The sequence below is a fragment of the Lissotriton vulgaris genome, chromosome 8, assembly GCF_964263255.1.
Source record: "Lissotriton vulgaris chromosome 8, aLisVul1.2, whole genome shotgun sequence".
Classification (NCBI taxonomy): domain Eukaryota; kingdom Metazoa; phylum Chordata; class Amphibia; order Caudata; family Salamandridae; genus Lissotriton; species Lissotriton vulgaris.
In genome coordinates this window covers 1,499,914,717-1,499,935,666 of record NC_141696.1, presented here as the reverse complement: position 1 = coordinate 1,499,935,666, position 20,950 = coordinate 1,499,914,717, and the positions used below count along the sequence as shown (strand labels likewise).

Here is a 20,950-nt window from a genome sequence, read left to right as displayed (position 1 = left end):
CACACAGGGCTGCAGCCCGCGGGATGAGGTGCACCCCCAGGTTCAAATAACAACCATTGACAAAGCCAATGGTCCTGCCTTGTTGTAGGTATGATGTCATTTGTATCGTATATCTGGATGCAATGACAGAATCAAAATACAAGTATGGCGGCACAGCGTGCTAAACACAGATTTTTAGCTCGTGTTTTAAATCACACCCTTAATTAAAGTGGCCACGCCCCTTTACGAGACCCCCTAGTTTTTTCATCCCACTTAAAGCTCCACTGCTCTTCCCCAGTATAAGTGATGAGCGCTTTGTGCCGCGTGCACTACATACAGCGCTAGAGTACAGTAGCACAATGACACACACACACAGGGCTGCAGCCCGCGGGATGAGGTGCACCCCCAGGTTCAACTAACAACCATTGACTAAGCCAATGGTCCTGCCTTGTTGTAGGTATGATGTCACTTGTATCGTAGCTTAGGGATGCAATGACAGAAACATTAAAATACAAATCGGGCAGCACAGTGTGCTAAACACAGATTTTTAGCTCATGTGTTTTAAATCACACCCTTAATTACAGTGGCCACGCCCCTTTACGAGCCCCCATAGTTTTTTCATCACACTTAAAGCTCCACTGCTCTTCCCGAGTATAAGTGATGAGCATTTTGTGCTGCGTGCACTACATACAGCGCTAGAGTACAGTAGCACAATGACACACACACAGGGCTGCAGCCCGCGGGATGAGGTGCAAGGCTGTGCCGTCCTCTCAGACCTAGATTCCATAACAACCGCCCGGGATGGGCGAGCCGGAGCATCCCCCGCGCCCCACTCCACAGACGAGGCAGCTGCCCTGTAGAGAGGAAGCACCGCTTCCTACCCACGCTGCTTTGGAGGGAGGGCTTCCTTGCACGTGAGATCTCAAAGCGTGGCTTTACTTAGTTAGCGAAAGGATGCGCCTACTTCCCAGGACAGATTAATGTTCGCCGAGAGAGGCTGAAGCGTGGAAGCACTTTCGGCTTCTTGCAGCACGGATGCCTCTACCCAAGCAGCCAGAGCCCTAGGTTCATTGGGGAGGGTGCGTCGTCCACAGGCCGTAAAAACACTCGTACCAGCACTCCCCTCTCTGCTCCGGTTAGCCCAGATGTACAGAGGAAGGTCTGGTATCTATGTGCTTGTCGGCCGCCTGAGCTGCATTGAGGGAAACTGAAACCAATCGGGAAAAAAACCAAATCCGGGAGTGGTGCGCACGACTTTCCTGACATATGCTTTCCATTATAGCGCTCGTGTCTGGCCGGGATAATTTAAAGCATATGTCAGGAAATGCGCATAACCGACACAAATAGGCCAGGGGTGGAGCTATGCGCCCGCCTCTGACCTATGGTATGCTCCCTTTAAAACTAAAACACAGGCAAAGGCCAATAGCAGACCGGAAAGGAAAAAACACCCGCACGAGCTTGTGGAATTTACAGGTCTATTTTCAAAATGGGTACAATAGGACTAGATGGAGGGAAGAGAGCAGAGCATGGATAGGCGGGCAGATGAAATAAAGCAGGGGGGAGAGAAAATGAAGAGCAAAGCATTGGTAGGGGAATAGAAAAGGAGAGAACACCTGTTGTGGAATGAAACACATCAGTGGTGGAAGTGGCAGGAAGCCTCCTTAGAAAACGTTTGGGCTGTGGCACTTCATTTTGTTTACAAATTAACCACTGGAAATGAGCCATCAGTTTAACTCGGTTTGCAATGTCTTGCCAAGGCCTTTTCTAGTGAACTAGCACCAATGTCTTTCTCCAAGGAGTTTTACCTGTTCAAGCGTTGCGACTGAATCCCGGAGCACCGCCTTCAGGTGACTAGTCTGATCTTTGTTCTGCTGAGATTCTTCTTTCCCTCTGTCTACATTAGTGGTAAACCGGCTTGGAACGAAGCAGAAAGAAGACTGGTAAATCATATGTAGAATAACAATCTACATTCACCACATTAAACACATAATAGATTATAAGGGAAATCGGAGTTCTCGGCATGGCTCAATTCATTTATTGCCAGTGGGGGGACAGAGGTCTATGGGCTACGTATGCACAACAACATTACAGAAAACCGATATATATTTACAATGTGTCTTCAAAGTTTATCCCACTGAACGGAGAGACTGTAGACCTTACAAACTGTACACTGGAAAGTATGAACTGCAAAAATGCGGCGAGATGTTGACATAAGCATACAAACTGGATTCATTTTTTAACTTCACAAGCTGAATCTTGGAGACAAAAGTGGTGGGGATTATTTTGTTCTAGAAAGATAGAATTCCCATGTTTTTTGAGTTGCCAATCTATAAGGTATTGAGTGAGACGGACATGCCCTCTCTCACCTTCTGATCTTTAATATGTGTCTGACATTTACAACATTTGCACAATTCCTTTCAACTTTGACCCCATCTGCACTGAGAAGAAAAAAGTGTGTAACTCACTCATAGAACACTTTATTTGGGTAATATTTGCATTAATGGAACTTGCATAAAGATTTCTCTCCTAACTTGAAGCCACATATTAACGGATATGGCAACAACAAAACTAACGACAATTAAGAATTACTAAACAGAGAAATCAGTTAAAAATGGGGCGGATGTTTGATATTTAGATCAAATGGAAAGGCTTAGTAAATTATTTAAATTGGGTAATGCTTCCTACCGGAACAGTAATAATGTTTTTGGATTGTCAGAGGTTTTGAGAGGGGAATAGGATACTGTTACATAAAAAATATTTTTAGAATAGGTGGGCACTGGGGGCGTGGTCCGGCCACGAAGGAAGATGGCTGCCTGAAGAGTGAGCTCCGTCACGGGATGGGCCCCTAACGGAATTTCCTAACCTTCCATGGTCTACGGAGCTTTATCTTCCTGCCCAGCTGGAGTCGGAAGATATGAGGATGAATTGGGGCAAGTTTCCTGACAGGACGGTAATGACTGTACTGAGTGTTAGCATGGTGTATGCGCAGCTCTGCTTCACTCAGCGCACCTCGCCTGACTAAATGCGTTACTTACCTGTAACTGCAGTTATCCAGTATTGGTATCTTTCATAGATTCACATGCCTGAATCATTCCCCGTCGTCGGGGTGGGAGTCCCCGGTATACAAAATAGTAATGTCCTAAAGACATATATATATATACTAATAGGCCAGAGGCCTCACATTAGTAACCTATCTGAGTCCTTTTGTAAAAAAGGGCCAAACTTTGGCCAGGAGCCAATCAGCTACTACCACCCTCTAGAACCTTCCTGGAAGGAGCCCTAGTCCCTCAGATTTTCGTAAGCACCGTGCTAGGTAGTACCTACTGAGAGAACCAAGGTGAGCCCTTCCAGGGGAGGCGGGTGGGTTGCATGTGAATCTATGAAAGATACCAATACTGGATAACTGCAGTTACAGGTAAGTAATGCATTTCTTATCCAGTATTATGGGTATCTTTCATAGATTCACATACCTGAATCAGAGTAGCAAGTAGTAGGCAGCACATTTCGCATAATATAGTATGTAAGACACCTGATAATAACTTATCAATAGTGCAACAAAAGAAACTGCAAAAAGTAGCAAGATAAGAAATGTGGAATCAGTAAAATTGGAGAGGTGGGATGAAAGGAAGAAGGCTCACCTCTAATGGAATAGATGACGGAGCACCGCCTGTCCCACTGCTGCATCCTTCATAAGTTCAGAATCCAAGCAGTTGTGCTTGGTGAACGTATGTGGAGTTTTCCATGTCGCCGCTCTGCAAATGTCGACAATGGGCACCCCAGAAAAGAGCGCCAAGGAGGTGGAAACCGCTCTAGTGGAATGAGCCCGAACCTTGGCTGGCAGAGGATGACCCGCCTGTTGGTGGCAGAAGGCGATAGCTGCAGAGATCCATCTTGAAATGCTCTGCTTTATCAATGGTAGGCCCTTCCTGGGCCTGCTGAAGGCAATGAACAATTGGTTGGATTTGCGAAATTGTTCTGTTCTATGAAGGTAGAATTTCAAACATCTCTTCAGATCTAAGGAATGTAGAGATCTTTCTGCTGTAGAGGATGGATTAGGGAAGAAAGATCTCAGGACAATAGGTTCATTCAGATGAAAAGCAGACGGAACCTTAGGTATGAATTTGGGGTTAGTCCGTAGAATGACTCTGTCCTGTTTAAACTGAAGGAACGGGTCCTGAATACAGAAGGCCTGTAGCTCACTCACCCTTCTTACTGACGTGAGAGCCAGCAAGAGAGCTGTTTTCCATGACAAGTATTTGAGATCCGCTTTATGCATCGGCTCGAAGGGGTGCTTCATCAACTGTGCCAGGACAAGATTGAGCTGCCATGTAGGTGGTAAAGGCCTCACTGGAGGATAAGTCCTGAATAAGCCTTTTAGAAACTGCTTGATCAGTCTATTGGACCATAGCGAAGCACCAGACTAAGAGCGTCTGAATCGAGATATGGCCGCCAGATGGACTTTGATTAAGGCATGGGCCAGTCCCGAGTTGGCTAGGTGAAGCAGGTAGGGCAGCAGTTGTGTCGGAGATGACGAGAACGGGTGCAGTTGGTTAGCTTTACACCATAAACAGAATCTCTTCCACTTAAGGGAATATGTCTTATTGGTACTGTCAGCCCGGGCCCGGGCTAGGACAACCCTGCAGTCCTGAGGGATATCTAGGTCCTGGAACTCTCTGAACTCAGGAGCCAAGCCGATATTCTGAGAGATGTCAGATCTGGATGCTGGACTTGCCCCTGGTTCATGGTGAGGAGATGCGGGTAAGGCCTGAAAGGAATCGGAGGCTCCAGCGATAGAAGGTGGAGTTCTGTAAACCAGTGTTGGCATGGCCACGCTGGGGTTACCAGGATAAAAGTGCAATGCTCTGCTTTCAGTTTCCAAAGGACCCTGGGATCAGGGGAAATGGTGGAAAAGCGTAGGCATAGACGTTGCACCATGTCATCGAAAATGCATCCCCGAGAGACCCTTTCTGGGAAGCCTGCTTGCGTAATGTTGGCATTTTGCGTTGATCTTTGTCGCAAACAGATCCAGGGGAGGTCTGCCCCATCTGGAGAACACTGCATCGAGGGCATGTTGGTCGAGCTCCCACTCGTGGCAGATGGAACGTTGCCTGCTTAGAGAGTCCGCCAGGGTGTTGTCTGCTCCTGGGACGTACTCCGCCCTCAGCGAGATGTTGTGTTGGAGTAGCCACTTCCAAATTTGCTGCGATTCTTGAGACAGCGTCATGGATCGAGTTCCCCTTGCTTGTTTAAGTAGTGCATTGTGGTGGTGTTGTCCGTCCTCACAAGCACTGGGGAGTTCCTGATACTGGGCAGGAAAGCTCGAAGAGCCAGGTATATTGCCCTCAGTTCTAACAGATTGATGTGGAGCAGTTTCTCTGCTGGCAACCACTGACCATGTATCTGAAGTTCCTGCAGGAACGCACCCCATCCTTCCAACGATGCATCTGTTGTTATCACATGTGGGGAGACCGGAAGCAGGAATGCATGGCCTTGGTTCAGGTTTTTTATTTGAAGCCACCAGTGCAGGGCGTTCACCATGAACGGGGTGATCCTGAGTCGATCGTCGAAGGATCCCGTACTTTGAATCCACTGAGCTGATAGTGCCTCCTGTAAGGGACGCATACGAAGGCGGCAGTGTGGAATCAGGAGGATGTTGGAGGACATCATTCCTAGCAGTGACTTGAAGTCGCACCTTGATGGTCTTTTTAAGCTGAATGTCTGCTGCCAGCGACCTCAGTTTGGCCTGACGTTCCAGAGATGGAAAGGCCTTCTCTTGATGTGTGTCCAGAATTGCGCCCAGGAAAGTGGCGTTGAGAGGGCTGTAGTACTGACTTTTCCTGATTGAGTGTAAGTCCTAGACTCTCGAAGAGCTGAAGACAGGCGTTGGAAGACCTGTTCACACCTTCTAGAGTAGGAGACTTGATGAGCCAATCGTCCAGGTAAGGGAATACCTGGTGATGCTGTTGGCGAAGGTAGGCTGCCACTGGAGATAGGCATTTTGTAAAAATGCGTGGCGCCGACTTTAGGCCGAAAGGCAACACTCTGAACTGGTAATGTCTGCCCGCCACAGTGAATCTTAAGAATTGGCAGTGACTTTTGTGGATGAGTATGTGGAAATAAGCATCCTGGAGGTCCAAGGACACCATGAAATCCCTAGAATTGAGGAGTTGTAACACCTCTTGAATGAATACCATCCGGAAGGATTGTTTTTTGAGGTATGTGTTGATGTTCCTTAGATCAAGTATAGGTCTCCATTTCTTCTCCTTTTTCCGTATCACGAAGAACCGTGAGTAGAATCCTTTCCCCCTCTGACCTCTGGGAACTCTCTCTACAGCTCCTTTTCGAAGCATTAGTGAGAGTTCAGCTTGAAGAAGATGAAGATTCTTGTGTGGCATGGGACATGGAGGGTTTGAAGGAGGAGTGTCCACAAACTCCAGAGTATGCCCGAACCGAACCATTTGGAGAACCCAACGATCGGTAGTTATTTTTTGCCAATTGTGGAAGAAGTTGGAAATTTTTCCTCCAACTACGTAACATGGAGAAGAAGCGGAGGCCTGTTTGAGAAAGAAGTCTCGGTCTTCAGGGGGGATCTTTCTTTCCTCCTCTCCCTCAAAAGGTGGACTTATTGTAAGAGGACTGGCCTTGTTGTTGCCTCTGTTGGTATTGAGGCTTGTATTGCTGGGACGAGCCGTAGGTGGATTTGTACCCCTGGTATCCACCTCTTGTTTGTTGGCCTCTTCCTCTGGATCCTCGAAAGGAAGTATTCTTGTACTGCAGTGTTCCCAGGGATCTTGCGGTCTCGGTATCTTTCTTGATACCCTGAAGCATCTCGTCGATATGCTTCCCTAAGAGATGCTCGCCATCGAACGGCATATCAAGTACCTTGGCTTGGACTTCCGGTCGGAAAGATGTAGCTTTCAGCCAGCCTTGGCGCCTAAGGACGGCCGCCCTCGCCAGCAGGCGATATCCATCGCCACATCAATAATCTCCGAGGCGGACCACTCTACCTCAAGGAGGATTTTCTTGACTTCTTCTTTCTGCTCCTCTGGCAGAGAGCCTAGGTATGGTGCCACATCTGCCCACATCTGGCGATTGTAGCGTCCCAGGAGCGCAAGCGAGTTCGCTGCTCTGACGTTAATGGCCGACATCGAGGAGAACCTCTTCCTGATGTTATCGAGTTTACGGCCTTCCTTGTCCGGAGGCGCAGTCAGTGCGGCAGCCGGATTGTTGGATTTCCGCTGCGCGACCTGTGTGATCACAGAGTCCGGTTTAGTATGGCCTGTAAGACATGCCGGTGTCTTGTCCGGGGCCTTGTATTTCTTATCAAGTCTGGCCGGCACTGGAAGTAGAGATGAGGGGTTTTACATTATCTTTAATCCCTGATCCCAGATGTGTTCAATAATCGGGATTGACCGGACCGTCTTTTTGAATGGCTCCTTAAAGTCGTATAAGAAGCAGTCCTGAGGTTGTGTGGTCATTTCTATTTTGAACCTCTCTGCTGCACGTTCTATAATATTGTGAAACCCCCCGATGTCCTCTGGAGGGGAGTCCGCCTTTGCCTGGTCTGGGGAAGCTGGATGTGAGATGACGTATTCGTCCCACTCGTCCTCTTGTATTTCTCCCTCTTCTTGTTGACCCTCCTCTTCCTCTGCTTTCTCTTCGTCCAAAGATTGCTGCGGAGGCAGAGACACAGGATCTGGGGTAATAACCAGTGGAGGAGGGGCAAATGATACCACTGGAGGTGGCAGAGCAGGTGGGAACCGCTGTTTGTAGTCCGCTATAAGGAATTGGAGGTCCGTGACAATTGAAGCCGGGAGGCTCACCATAGGCTGTGAAGGGGGAAGCGAATGATATTCCTCTTGATAAGGAATGTCTTCCTGATCCATGTCTTCATTGTCTGAACTCTCATGCACCTTAACAAGTAGTTGTGATGGGCTTGTTGCCACTGGGAACATGGCTCCATCATCATAGTCCTCAGTCTCCAGCAGATTGGCCGGCGGCAGAGGAGACATCGCTTCTGGCATCAGCGGGCCCGTCGACGGGGTGGTCGTCGATGGTGAGAAACTGACGGCCACCGCAGACTTCTCTGTTGTCTTCGACGACGATGTCGTAGACGGTATCGGCGTCGACGGTGTTTTCTTCGTGGACGGCAGTGTTGGCGTCTTCGTCGACGGTACTGTCGTCGACGCCTTTGTCGACGGCTTCGTCGATGGTCTTGTCGTCGACGCTGGCGTCGACGGCTTCGTCGACGCTGGTGTCGACGCTGGTGTCGACGGCTTCGTCGTCGATGGCCTCGTCGACGAGGTGACCGTCGACGTCGAAGGGACTTTCGTCGACGACGAAGGCTTCGGCTTCGTCGACGAAGGAGCTGTCGACGACGGAGGCGTCGTCAATGGTCTTTTGATAGGAATAACAGATGGTATAGACCTACCAGACGACGACGAAGTTGAAGTAGATGTCGTCAAGGCGGTGAAGGCAGACGCTGTCGACGTAGAGATGGTGACTGTCGACGCTGTCACGGGCATGGCAGAAGACACTAGCACAGGCTTTTTGAATGTAGTTTCCTGAAGAGAAGTCTTCACTGCCATGGTCTTTGGACGGCCCTCTGAAGACTTAGGCGTCTTCTTTTGAGGAGGCATATTAGACGGACCTGGAGAAGTCTGTCTCGGCCTTTTAGAAGAGGAGTGTGAGCTCCTAAAGGAACACTCGCTCTCACCTGAGGAGACAGTAGTCCTTGGCAGAATGGTCAGGGTAGAGACAGTAGAGGCAGTCTTCATGTTTGTCACCTACATGCAGTCTCAGCTTCTTACAAGAGGCGCAAGGTCTAAAAAGTCCGTTTTTTAGGAGTGGTAGACATAGTAGACTCTAGCCCTCCTTCACAAGAGTAACAGCAAGAGAAAATATGGATAAAATCCAGAAGAAACCAGAAACCTGAGCAGAGCTCAGTGGAGACTCCCTTAGTACGACGTGCGGTAGAAAATCTGAGGGACTAGGGCTCCTTCCAGGAAGGTTCTAGAGGGTGGTAGTAGCTGATTGGCTCCTGGCCAAAGTTTGGTCCTTTTTACAAAAAGACTCAGATAGTTTACTAATGTGAGGCCTCTGGCCTATTAGTATATATATATATGTCTTTAGGACATTACTATTTTATATACCGGGGACTCCCACCTGACGACGGGGAATGATTCAGGCATGTGAATCTATGAAAGATACCCATAATACTGGATAAGTGTCTCCGCAGGCCGCGCCTCTTCTCCCTCATGAAGCCGGGCCATCTACGCTGACGAAAAATATGTACTTGACCCCGCCTGAGCCGCGCCTCCTTCACTCGCTTGTTGAAGCAGCACTTCCTCCAGGCATTTTACAGGAGAATTGAGGCTGCGTCTTCCATCGCTGTCTGCACGCCATGTATGAGGCTGCGACGTGACAGTTGCTTCTTCTCACTTTTGCCATAACCGCACCTTCAATACTAAAAGGCTTTGTGTGTTTTATTCCCACACGGGCTATATCTCCTTAACCTAACAAAACTGTGCTTCATCAAACTAAGCTGCAATAGAGGTTAACCCTTTCAACATCTTCAGTTTATAATAGACTTGAACAATTCCTCAGTTATTCATCATCTCGCATGTTTGCTTCACCATATTGGCAATAGTCTCACGTCTACCAACTTCAACGTGATTGCATATAAAGATTCCACAACGCGGAACAGAGTCTTCACGCTTCTTCAGAGTTTCCATCAAACGTAACTCCCAAATGTCTACTACTAAACAGGGAAAAGAGACTCCTAAACAACTCCTATTCGCAGAAGCTCTCAAACAGTCCAACAACATGCCAACAAAATGTAATATACCCTCTTCATCCAATTTGTCTCCAACTTCACCTTCTATTACTGGACATACATCTGCTGAGACCATGCAACGTATTTTACATGAAATCTCTGGGATTAGTCGTCGATTGGAAGGCATGGACATCACAATCACATCCTTGTCCGAAGAGACCAAGTCAATTAGAGCAGATAATGCAGGATTCCATGCCAAAGTTGAGGGACTTAACTACAGAATTCATGCAGTGGAGAACTGCTTTTTTTGGGTTTCCAGAACATATTGAAGGCCAAAATACCAGAACATTTCCAAAGAGCTCACAGAATTGGTCCTCAACGTAAAGATCCTGCAGCGCGTCCAAAACCGATTGTCTGTTTCCTCTGTCACAAACAAACAAGACAATTATTGGCTGCAGCTCATTCACAAGGCTCTTTTTCCTTCGAGGGTCATCTCATTCACATGGCAGATGATTTTTCTAAGGAAACAAACGAACGGAGGAAAGCTTTTCTCTCCATGCGTCCTCAATTGCGCCAATTAGACATCAAATATGGCTCGTTTGAACCTGTGTGTTTTTGCATCACCAGAGATGGAGATTCTAAAGACTTTTATGATCCGGAACACCTCCAGAAATTCTTAGACTATATTAAACTTCAAGACATGGAAGTTCAAGTTTTCGCAACAAGATCAATCTCAATCATTTTCTACCTCTTCTATAACATTGCCGGATCGCAGACGACAAAGTCTTAGTTGTCCCAGACATCGTGGTACGGATCTCGAAAGACACAATCGCTCACAAGACTAAAACTCTGCCTTAGCTGCCGCCCGACACAGCACTCGTGGGGTGAGGCGGCTGCTATTGTTAAATTGAAAGCGCAAAGCAAAAATAAATACGCGCCCGCCATTGCCAAAGCCGGTTGAAAACAAATAGTGCTTGCCGACTTATGAAGTAGACAGTGTAACGCCGCAAGTAAAAGATCCAGTCGTATGGGCGGTCACAAAAGGAGACACGGCGGTAACAAGGAGGGACTAAGAAGCATCATATTGAATCGGAAGCCAGCATTTACTAAGGACAATGACACTAGCCAATGAAAAATATGGGCGGAGGCTTCCACGGCACTTCTCGACCTACAAATTTCACCATTCAGAGCAAGGCTTATTCATGGCTAAGCGTTTTCTTTCCAGCCCCTAATTCAAAGGGACCAGTCAGGCTTTATGCCCGGAAGATCTACCAGACATAACCTACGCTGTATGCATAACTTGTTGAACGAAATCAGGAATCGCCCACAACCTCATGTCTTTCCAGCACTTGACCCTGAAAAGGCGTTTGAAGCAGTGCACTGGCCCTTCCTTCAGTATACGCTAGTCAAGTTTGAGCCTCAGTATAGGAAATGGCATAAACAATTTTACCAGGCCCCAATGTCTGTGGTCCGGGTGAATGGAGCACTGTCAAGGGAGTTTCCCATTGGCAGAGGAACAAGACAGGGTTATCCCCTATCTCCTATTCTATTTTCTTTAACTATGAGTCTCTAGCTTGTGTGGACCGAACCCATCCAGAGATCAGTGGCTTCCAAATAACAGGCAAGACTGGAGGGTGTGGGGGGCAGGGGTCATGGGAATGGGGGAAGAATAAAAGATTTAACTATACGCAGACAGTATTTTTTTGTACCTTACAGACCCAACCCTGTTCCTTCCCTCGACCTTCCAACTTTTTGAAGAATATGGGCAAATCAGTGCTTTGTCTACCGTAGAATGGGACAATAGTGCCTCCACTCGACGCATAGAATCATGGATTTAAATATTTAGGTATAACATTGGAGGGGGTGGTTTGTTTCGATTGCAACCTAGGGAAGGTGATGCAGACCCGCCAAGAATACATTGAGAGATGGTGTGGGCTACCCCTTATGTTGATGGGGAGAGCAGCAATGTTTAAAATGATTTTTTACCTAAATTACTCCATGTACTGCAACATACGTATTACCAGATCCGAGACCTTAAGGGAGATTGAGGGGGACATACAGACAATGCTACAGGATGGCAAAAAGCCCGGGATCGCTCTCACAACCCTGCAATGAAACCAATACAATGGCAGGTTGGCATTACCTGACATAAGTGCTTATTATTGGGCGGCCCACCTGCTCCCCTGGACCACTCAACCTTTAGATTCGGGGAGGTCACAATGGGTAAGTAGTCCTGTTAGCACTATCTGTATGGAAGAAGAGGAACCTGGAGTTTCCTCCCTGCCACTCAGCACACAGTAGCAGCCTGGGATAGGGCTATGACTACTATGGGATGACAAACCTATAAGGATAACTCCGTTACAGGAGGGAACTGGCGACCCGAGATAGGTAAGCTGAAGGAATTTCTGGCCTGGGAGCTAATTGGGATATTCAGGGTCAGAGACATAATTGAAGATGGAGATATTATGCCATTTTCGTTGCTCCAAAGAGAATTTGGTATGAATGCAAATCACACTTTTTGCTTTTAATGTTTTTATTACGGTACAGTAGTGCATACACAATTTATCGATTGTTACATTTACCTGTCCATAAATGATTCACGCATTACCACAGTGTTCATGGATCATAAAATAACATCTTTTGGGTAGTTGAAAAGTAACTTAGTACAGTTTCCCCTGGGTGCACAGCTTGTGACCGTTGGATTGTATCTGACACTTCTATTGTGTATCCCTTTGCAATATGGGAATACTTAGTGTGGGATCAGACAGTTACTTGGATGCGTCCCCTTATACCACATGTGCGTCTGTTGTCCTTGCCGCCCTTGTGTCTTTTTAGCTGTTACATTCAGTTGTAGGTGGTAAGAGCCTCCTGACCCTCTATGTAAAACATCAGTTTTGGCATTCTCATAGATAAGTCAGCAGGGGATCCCACATGTCCCTTGTGAGGTTGCCGGCAATAGTTCAACTTATGTTGTTAATTGATCTTTACAATATATGAGATCATTCAGCCACTCGTAGAATTTAGGAGTCCGTCCTCGGCTTCATCTGCATGCTATACTTTGCTTTGCTTGGAGCAGCCTTAGTGAGATGAATTTTCTGTGCTTGACTTACAATTCCTCAGTGTAACCCAAAAGCGCTGTGACCGGCGAGCGGGGAATGGGGGTGCCTACCATTTTGGACAAAGGGGCTACTACCTCTACCCAGTACCTGTATACTGTCTCACATTGCCACGCGAGGTGCAGAAAGCCCACCCCCCTCTTGTCTGTATCTATCGCAACGGTCGTCAGATCGGAAAAAGTTTCGGAAAAATTGAAAACCCATCTCCTTCCTCTGGGTAGTTTTCCTGGTTAGGTTGGGGTGTAGTGGTCAAAGGCAGTTTCACACCGCAGCGCTGGGACACACTGGCCTAGTGTAACCATGCGCTCTACAAATGTGCCTATTATTATTTGTGTAGTCTTGCTGGTGTATAGTAAACCTGATGTACGAATTTAAAGTGTATGATGCGTAGGCGGCTGCTGGCCGTTATCATGCCTGTTTGTTTGCAGCAGTAAAGTCATTGAGTGAAGTGTCTAACTCTTGATCCCACCACGCCACTGAGCCCTTCTGCATGTCACAGCATTCTATTAGGGTGGCACTGTGAAGTCTGGACACTGCATGCACTGCCCCTGTTGCCCGTAGTAGGGTATGTGGTACATCGAGTGTGGGGGGTTCCTGGGGAAAGTTGGGGGTACTAGCCCTGACATCATGCCTGATCCTGATGTATTAAAAAATCTCCAATGGCGTGGTGGCTCCCCCACTTAGCAATGTTTCCCAAACTTTAAATAATCCCTTCTGGTATAGTTTACCCCAGGTATGCATTCCTCTACTGTTAAGCATGCTGGTACATAAGGCTTTGTGAGTAACCGGCATGAGGTGGTGATAAGGTAGGGTCGCTAGTGGTGAATATATAGTAGAGGTTTGTTCAGTTTTCTGGCTAGACGGCACCACACAAAGTTGGTGCATGCCACCATGAAATGAGCGGTGCCATCTCCAGGGAATCGTGCCCTTAGGAAGGATGTTGTAGGGAGAGGGGCCATGTAGTCTTGTTCAATGGCCAGGTGGGACGTGAATGGCAGTGGCTGAAACCAATAAGTCGTGTAGTGAGCTTGTGCGAATAGAAAATATAGCTAGATGTCTGGGGCTTCGAAGCCACCTTGCGAAAAAGGCTGAGAAAGTGTGGTCCAGCTCACTCGGGGTCGTCTGCTTCCCCATGCCAGTCTAACTTGTTGAGTTTGGAGTGTGCGGAAAAAAAGAGCGTCCAGTGTGGTATGGTATGTTGAGGAAGAAATAGCGAAAATGGTAATATTTCCTAAACTACTTTAAGGAGAACCGTTTCACCAGCAACAAGGGAAGCGAGATCCAGCGAGACACCAAACTGTGATCGTGGTGATGGCAGTTCCATAGTTTGCCCACAGCGTCTCTTCCCTGTCCCTGGAAACCACCACTCCCAAATATTTGACCTCAGACTCGCACCACATCAGTGGATAGTCCAGTGAGAATTTAGGGGCGTTAGAGGTGATGGGAAACACCTGGGATTTGCCCCATTTAACATTTACTCTGGACATTTCGCCAAAGCGAATGAACTCCCTGATAATGGGATTCAGACTGGTTTGTGGGTCTCGAATGTAGAGAGTAATATATGCCTCGTATTCGCATAATGCGTATTCTCAATGATGTTGTTGGAGCTTGGCCGCAAATGTATCAATTGCTAGTGCAAATAAAAGGGGTGACAGGGGACTTCCTAGCCTGGTGCCACACGAAATGGGAAATCATTTGGAGTGTCCACCATTAATCTGCACTGTGGCTCGTGGCTGTCTATAGAGCAAAGTGACCCAGGATAAGAAGTGGGAGGGCAGTACAGAGAACATGTAATCCCATTATTTATCTATTTATTTATTTATGCAATTTTATATAGCGCGGACTTTACCTGAAGGCGTGAGAGCGCTTTACAATAGGAAACAGAAATGATACAAACTGAGAACATTACACGAATAGCAGATTGCAAAAGCATACATTACGTTACATACGGTAAAGTGTTAATTGTGAGCAAACAAAAATACATGAGGTAGTAAAATTGTGAGCAACCAAAAATACATGAGGTAGACAAGGTAAGTGACACTTGTGAGCAAACAAAGTACATGAGGTAGTAAAAATGTGAGCTACCAAAAATACATGAGGTAGTAAAAAGTGCACAGAGGAAAAAGTGACAAGTGTGCAGGCTACAAGAGAAAATAGAGTGTAATTTGAGGTATAATACTGCAATATATGCTAGACACTCAAGCACAAGAACAAACGTTACGTAGGCGAGGGTAGCACTTGTGCAAGTATCAAAGGTAAAAAACATGTGAGGGGAAGCAAACCGTGTGTTACAGGGGCAAAGTGGTGAGTGCAAGTTGCAAGAGGGTACCAAACCCAAGTACATGGATAATACTGCAATAAGAGACAAACACTCTAACCACAAGAACACACTGGGAAGGCACTTCCATGGACATGAAAAGTAGAAATTTTCAGTAGTGAGAGGTCCTCCTTCATATAAAAGAGAGGACGTGAATTACTTTTGGAGGTGTCTCTGGTGGAGGAGAACTCTGAGGTCCCTTTTAAAGGCCTGGGAGGAGGCGGTGGTCCGGAGCTGAAGCGGGAATGAGTTCCAGATTCTCACTGCGTTGCCTGGGAAGGATTGGGCCATCGTTCTTTCCTTCTTGAAAGTGGGATGTTCAAGCAGTAGATTCTCCACATTGCGTGAAGGTCTAGAGCCTCCGGAGAGTTTCAGTTTATTCGCCAGGTAGCGAGGAGAAGAGGAGTGCAGGGCTTTGTGGGTGATACAAGCGGTCTTGTAGATAGCTCTAGCCTCAAAGGGAAGCCAGCGGAGGTTGGATAACATCGGTGTGATGTGATCACTTCTTTTGGCCCCATAAATGAAACGAGCTGCTGAGTGGAAAACAGACTTAAGTGGGGACAAGTGGGATTTGGGGAGGCCAGTAAGAAGAGAATTGCAGTAGTCGAGTCTGGAGAGGACCAGTGATTGCATAGGGTTATAAGGTCCCGCTCCGGGAAGAAGCGACAGATGCCCCAAAGAAGGCGCAGTTGGTATCAAGCAGATTTTGCTATGGAATTGATGTGGGGAATTAGATTGAGTTTTTTATCTAGTATGACACCAAGGGATTTGGCGCTGTCGACAATGATGGGTTTATTGTTTAGTACCGTGGTTCCCAATCTGTGCGCCGCGGCGCCCTGGTGCGCCGTGAAGGGAAGCCAGGGGCGCCGCGCACGATGTGGGAAAGGAAGTGTTTAAGTTGCACTAAATGTGTCACTTTCGCCCCCGCCTCCGTGATGAATAGGTTGCTCTGCCCCTAGTCTCGGCCTTTCTGAAGCAGAGCATCACGGCGGCAGGGGGTGCACAAACAGCGCACACAGGACTCGGCTACAGACATAGCTGTGAGGCCCACCTGCCAATGAAGATCCAGGCACTTCTTACTCAAAGGCAAAAGATGATGCCCATAATCCCGCATTTTGGCGCCTGGCAGTTCTAACCATTAAAAAAGACAATCAACTCTTTCAGCTGCTGATGAGCTGTGAAAGAGATGCTGGTCAGTGGCAGAAAGGAAGGAGTTGTAGCACAGGAGGGGGTCATGCTCTTTGTGAAGTCATGAGCACCTTCGGTTATTTAGATGCAAATAGCATTGAAAGAGTAAATGAAACTATTTTTTCATGTTTTCCCCCTCAATTTTTATATAGAGCAAACCCAACCCAAACATATTGGAGTGCTTTACATGAGCACCAATGACATTTCATAAGAACATGTTCCTTTTTTAGATACAGAGAGATTAAGTTATTTGCCCAGGATCACAGGATGTTGAGCCAAAACCAGAATCAAACCTGATTCCTCAGTTCCAAAGTTGGTAGCTCTGACCTCAAGCTCCATCTTCTCCCCTCCTCTACCCATGCTCAGGACCTGTCCAGGGAGTACACTCTTAATATCTATGTCATACATCTGTGGTTCCCAAAGTGTGCGCCGCAGCACCCTGGTGCGCTGTGAAGGGAAGCCAGGGGCGCCGCGCCGCTGTGCAGGATGTGGGTCTGAAAAAAATATATAATTATCCTCAAAATGTAGTGAAACTGCGAGCTGCCAATTTTGGAGCTGGGGAACCGGGTTCGACCCTCGGTGTCAGCTCAGAATCCTGTGTCATTCTGGGCTCCCAGCGCCTACAAAAACAGAATACATGAATGTATCCTTGTGTAACGTGACTGGTGCTCTTTGAGTCGAGTTTGCGCTATATAAATCAACACCAAATAAATAAATAAATCCAGCCAACCAAACACAGAAAAAGGGTAAAGCTTTTCAAATGTCAAATGACATTCACGAACGTTCCTATTATGACGGCTTTTTCAAATTCATGTGCAACGTTGTACCAAGTCCATTATCAGGCACAAAAATCACATTATTGATGAGATATATTTTGGATTCTTTAAATGGTGGAATAATTTAATGATTGGGAGAGAGAGAGGGTGCTCGTGCGCTGCTTAATAAACCTGTGGCGGTATCCCAGTGTTCTCTCTGGGAGCACAGATACGCATAAAATGACTGTCTTTAACCTCCATTGGGTGGGCGGGTGCAGGGTCAGGGTCCTGGTGGAGAGCATTGGGTGGGTGGGTGCAGGGTCAGGTCCTTGCGGAGAGCATTGGGTGGGTGGGTCAGGGGCCTGGTGGAGAGCGTTGGATGGGTGGGTGCAGGGTGAGAGGCCTGGTGGGGAGCGTTGGATGGGTGGGTGCAGGGTCAAGGTCCTGGTGGAGAGCGTTGGGTGGGTGAGTGGAGGGTTAGGGGCCTGGTGGAGAGCGTAGGGTGGGTGCAGGCTCAGGGGCCTGGTGGAGAGCATTGGGTTGGTGGGTGCAGGGTCAGGTCCTTGCGGAGAGCATTGGGTGGGTGGGTCAGGGTCCTGGTGGAGAGCGTTGGATGGGTGGGTGCAGGGTGAGAGGCCTGGTGGGGAGCGTTGGATGGGTGGGTGCAGGGTCAAGGTCCTGGTGGAGAGCGTTGGGTGGGTGAGTGGAGGGTTAGGGGCCTGGTGGAGAGCGTAGGGTGGGTGCAGGCTCAGGGGCCTGGTGGAGAGCATTGGGTTGGTGGGTGCAGGGTCAGGTCCTTGCGGAGAGCATTGGGTGGGTGGGTCAGGGGCCTGGTGGAGAGCGTTGGGTGGGTGGGTGCAGGGTGAGCCAACCAAACACAGAAAAAGGGTAAAACTTTATAAATGTCAAATGACATTCACGAACGTTCCTATTATGACGGCTTTTTCAAATTCATGTGCAACGTTGTACCAAGTCCATTATCAGGCACAAAAATCACATTATTGATGAGATATAGTTTGGATTCTTTAAATGGTGGAATAATTTAATGATTGGGAGAGAGAGAGGGTGTTCGTGCGCTGCTTAATAAACCTGTGGCGGTATCCCAGTGTTCTCTCTGGGAGCACAGATACGCATAAAATGACTGTCTTTAACCTCCATTGGGTGGGCGGGTGCAGGGTCAGGGTCCTGGTGGAGAGCATTGGGTGGGTGGGTGCAGGGTCAGGTCCTTGCGGAGAGCATTGGGTGGGTGGGTCAGGGGCCTGGTGGAGAGCGTTGGATGGGTGGGTGCAGGGTGAGAGGCCTGGTGGGGAGCGTTGTGTGGGTGGGTGCAGGGTCAGGGTCCTGGTGGAGAGCATTGGGTGGGTGAGTGGAGGGTTAGGGGCCTGGTGGAGAGCGTAGGGTGGATGCAGGCTCAGGGGCCTGGTGGAGAGCATTGGGTTGGTGGGTGCAGGGTCAGGTCCTTGCGGAGAGCATTGGGTGGGTGGGTCAGGGGCCTGGAGGAGAGCGTTAGGTGGGTGGGTGCAGGGTGAGAGGCCTGGTGGGGAGCGTTGGGTGGGTGGGTGCAGGGTCAGGGTCCTGGTGGAGAGCGTTGGGTGGGTGAGTGGAGGGTTAGGGGCCTGGTGGAGAGCGTAGGGTGGGTGCAGGCTCAGGGGCCTGGTGGAGAGCGTTGGGTGGGTGGGTGCGGGGTCAGGGGCCTGGTGGAGAGCGTTGGGTGGGTGCAGGCTCAGGGTCCTGGTGGAGAGCGTTGGGTGGGTGAGTGGAGGGTTAGGGGCCTGGTGGAGAGCGTAGGGTGGGTGCAGGCTCAGGGGCCTGGTGGAGAGCGTTGGGTGGGTGGGTGCGGGGTCAGGGGCCTGGTGGAGAGCGTTGGGTGGGTGCAGGCTCAGGGGCCTGGTGGAGAGCGTTGGGAGGGTGGGTGGGTGCGGGGTCAGGGGCCTGGTGGAGAGCATTGGGTGGGTGGGTGCAGGGTGGGGGGCCTGGTGGAGAGCGTAGTGTGGGTGCAGGGTCAGAGACCTGGTGGAGAGCATTGGGTGGGTGCAGGGTGCGGGGTCAGGGGCCTGGTGGAGAGCATTGGGTGGGCGCCTTATGCCCTGATGCAGCCGCACTCTGCCAGCTTCTGTCTTTGCCTCACTCCTCATTGAGGGGTCGTCACTCGTGACTGCTGCATGTTGGAGAGTGTGAGGGAAGAAGGGTGCAAGGCAGCGGGGAGAAGGGTGCAAGGAGGAGGGGAGAAGGGTGCAAGGAGGAGGAGAGAAGGGTGCACTGCAGAGGGGAGAAGGGTGCACGGCAGAGCGGAGAAGGGTGCACAGCAGAGAGGAGAAGGGTGCACGGCAGAGAGGAGAAGGGTTTAGAGCAGAGAGGAGAAGGGTGCACGGCAGAGAGGAGAAGGGTGCACGGCAGAGAGGAGAAGGGTGCACGGCAGAGAGGAGAAGGGTGCACGGCAGAGGGGAGAAGTGTGCACGGCAGAGGGGAGAAGGGTGCACGGCAGAGGGGAGAAGGGTGCACAGCAGAGAGGAGAAGGGTGCACGGCAGAGGAGAGAAGGGTGCACAGCAGAGAGGAGAAGGGTGCACGGCAGAGAGGAGAAGGGTGCACGGCAGAGGGGAGAAGGGTGCATGGCAGAGGGGAGAAGGGTGCACGGCAGAGGGGAGAAGGGTGCACGGCAGAGGGGAGAAGGGTGCACGGCAGAGGGGAGAAGGGTACAAGGCAGAGCGGAGAAGGGTGCCAGCCAGAGAGGAGAAGGGTGCAAGGCAGAGAAAAGAAGGGTGCAAGGCAGAGAGGAGAATGGTACAAGGCAGAGGGGAGGAGGGTGCAAGGCAGAGGGGAGAAGGGTGCAAGGCAGAGGGGAGAAGAGTGCAAGGTAGAAAAGGGTGCAAGGCAGAGGTGAAGTAGGGTACAAGGGGAAGGGGAAGGGGGAGAAGGGTGCAAGGTGGAGGGGGAGAAGGGTGTAAGGCGGAGGCGGAAAGGGTCCAAGGGGGATGGTGATGAAGTTAAAAATTTGCCCCCCCCCCCCCCAACCAAAAACCATTTCTGAGGATACCCATGATCAGAGCCCACCTCACGTAAACTTCTTGTAATGCCACAGAGCTCCTTGAGCCTTTCTCTAGCCTGGTTACTTTTAGTGGGAGTGCTTTATACTACTCTATGTATGCATTGAAATGTACTTTATAAGATCTTTGTGATTGCAAATAAAGGTTTATGATAGTGATGGCTACTCTCTGAATCCTTCATCACGTCTAGGCTTGTTTCTTCATGTAGACCAGTGGCTCCCAAAGGGTGCGCCGCAGCACCCTGTTGCGCGGGTAAAAAAATGGTGGGGAGCCACGGCCAACTGCCAATTAGGTCAAGGGAGCCACGGGTCAAAAAAGTTTGGGAACCACTGGTTTAGTAGATTCATCTGATCCATCCATGTTTGAACTGGGGGAGGAGAGAGTGAGGAGGAGAAGAGGAGGAATTCAGTTTTGGAGGGATTCAGAATCAGTTGATGAGTTGACATCCAGTTTTGAATAGAGTCGAGAGTGGAGCTTAGGATGGAGAGATCGTGAGTAGAGGCAATCTTGAGGTAGAGTTGAGTGTTGTCAGCATAGAGATGATAGTGAATCCCGGATTTACTTAGGAGATTTCCCAGAGGTTCTAGATAGAGATTGAACAGTGTGGGAGCAAGTATCGAGCCTTGGGTAACACCTTGACCTACCGCCACCGGAGATGAAAGACTGTTCGCTATTTTGATCATTTGGGATCTGCCAGAAAGGAAGGAAGCAAACCATTTAAGCACAGTGCCCTCCATGCCCATTCTCTGTTGAAGAATATTGAGGAGGGTGTTGT

The 20,950-nt window shown here is 49.1% G+C and overlaps 1 protein-coding gene across 2 annotated transcripts in view; it reads right to left on the bottom strand.

Moving 5' to 3' along the window:
* The window catches only part of GRAMD1C (GRAM domain containing 1C), a 1,543,720-nt gene that overhangs the window by 47,592 nt on the left and 1,475,178 nt on the right, over nucleotides 1-20,950 (bottom strand). For both annotated transcript variants that reach the window (XM_086935588.1, XM_086935589.1), the window contains one exon: nucleotides 1,785-1,893. In XM_086935588.1, coding sequence (XP_086791714.1) covers nucleotides 1,785-1,893 — 109 coding nt within the window. The remainder of the gene's footprint in view (nucleotides 1-1,784; nucleotides 1,894-20,950) is intronic.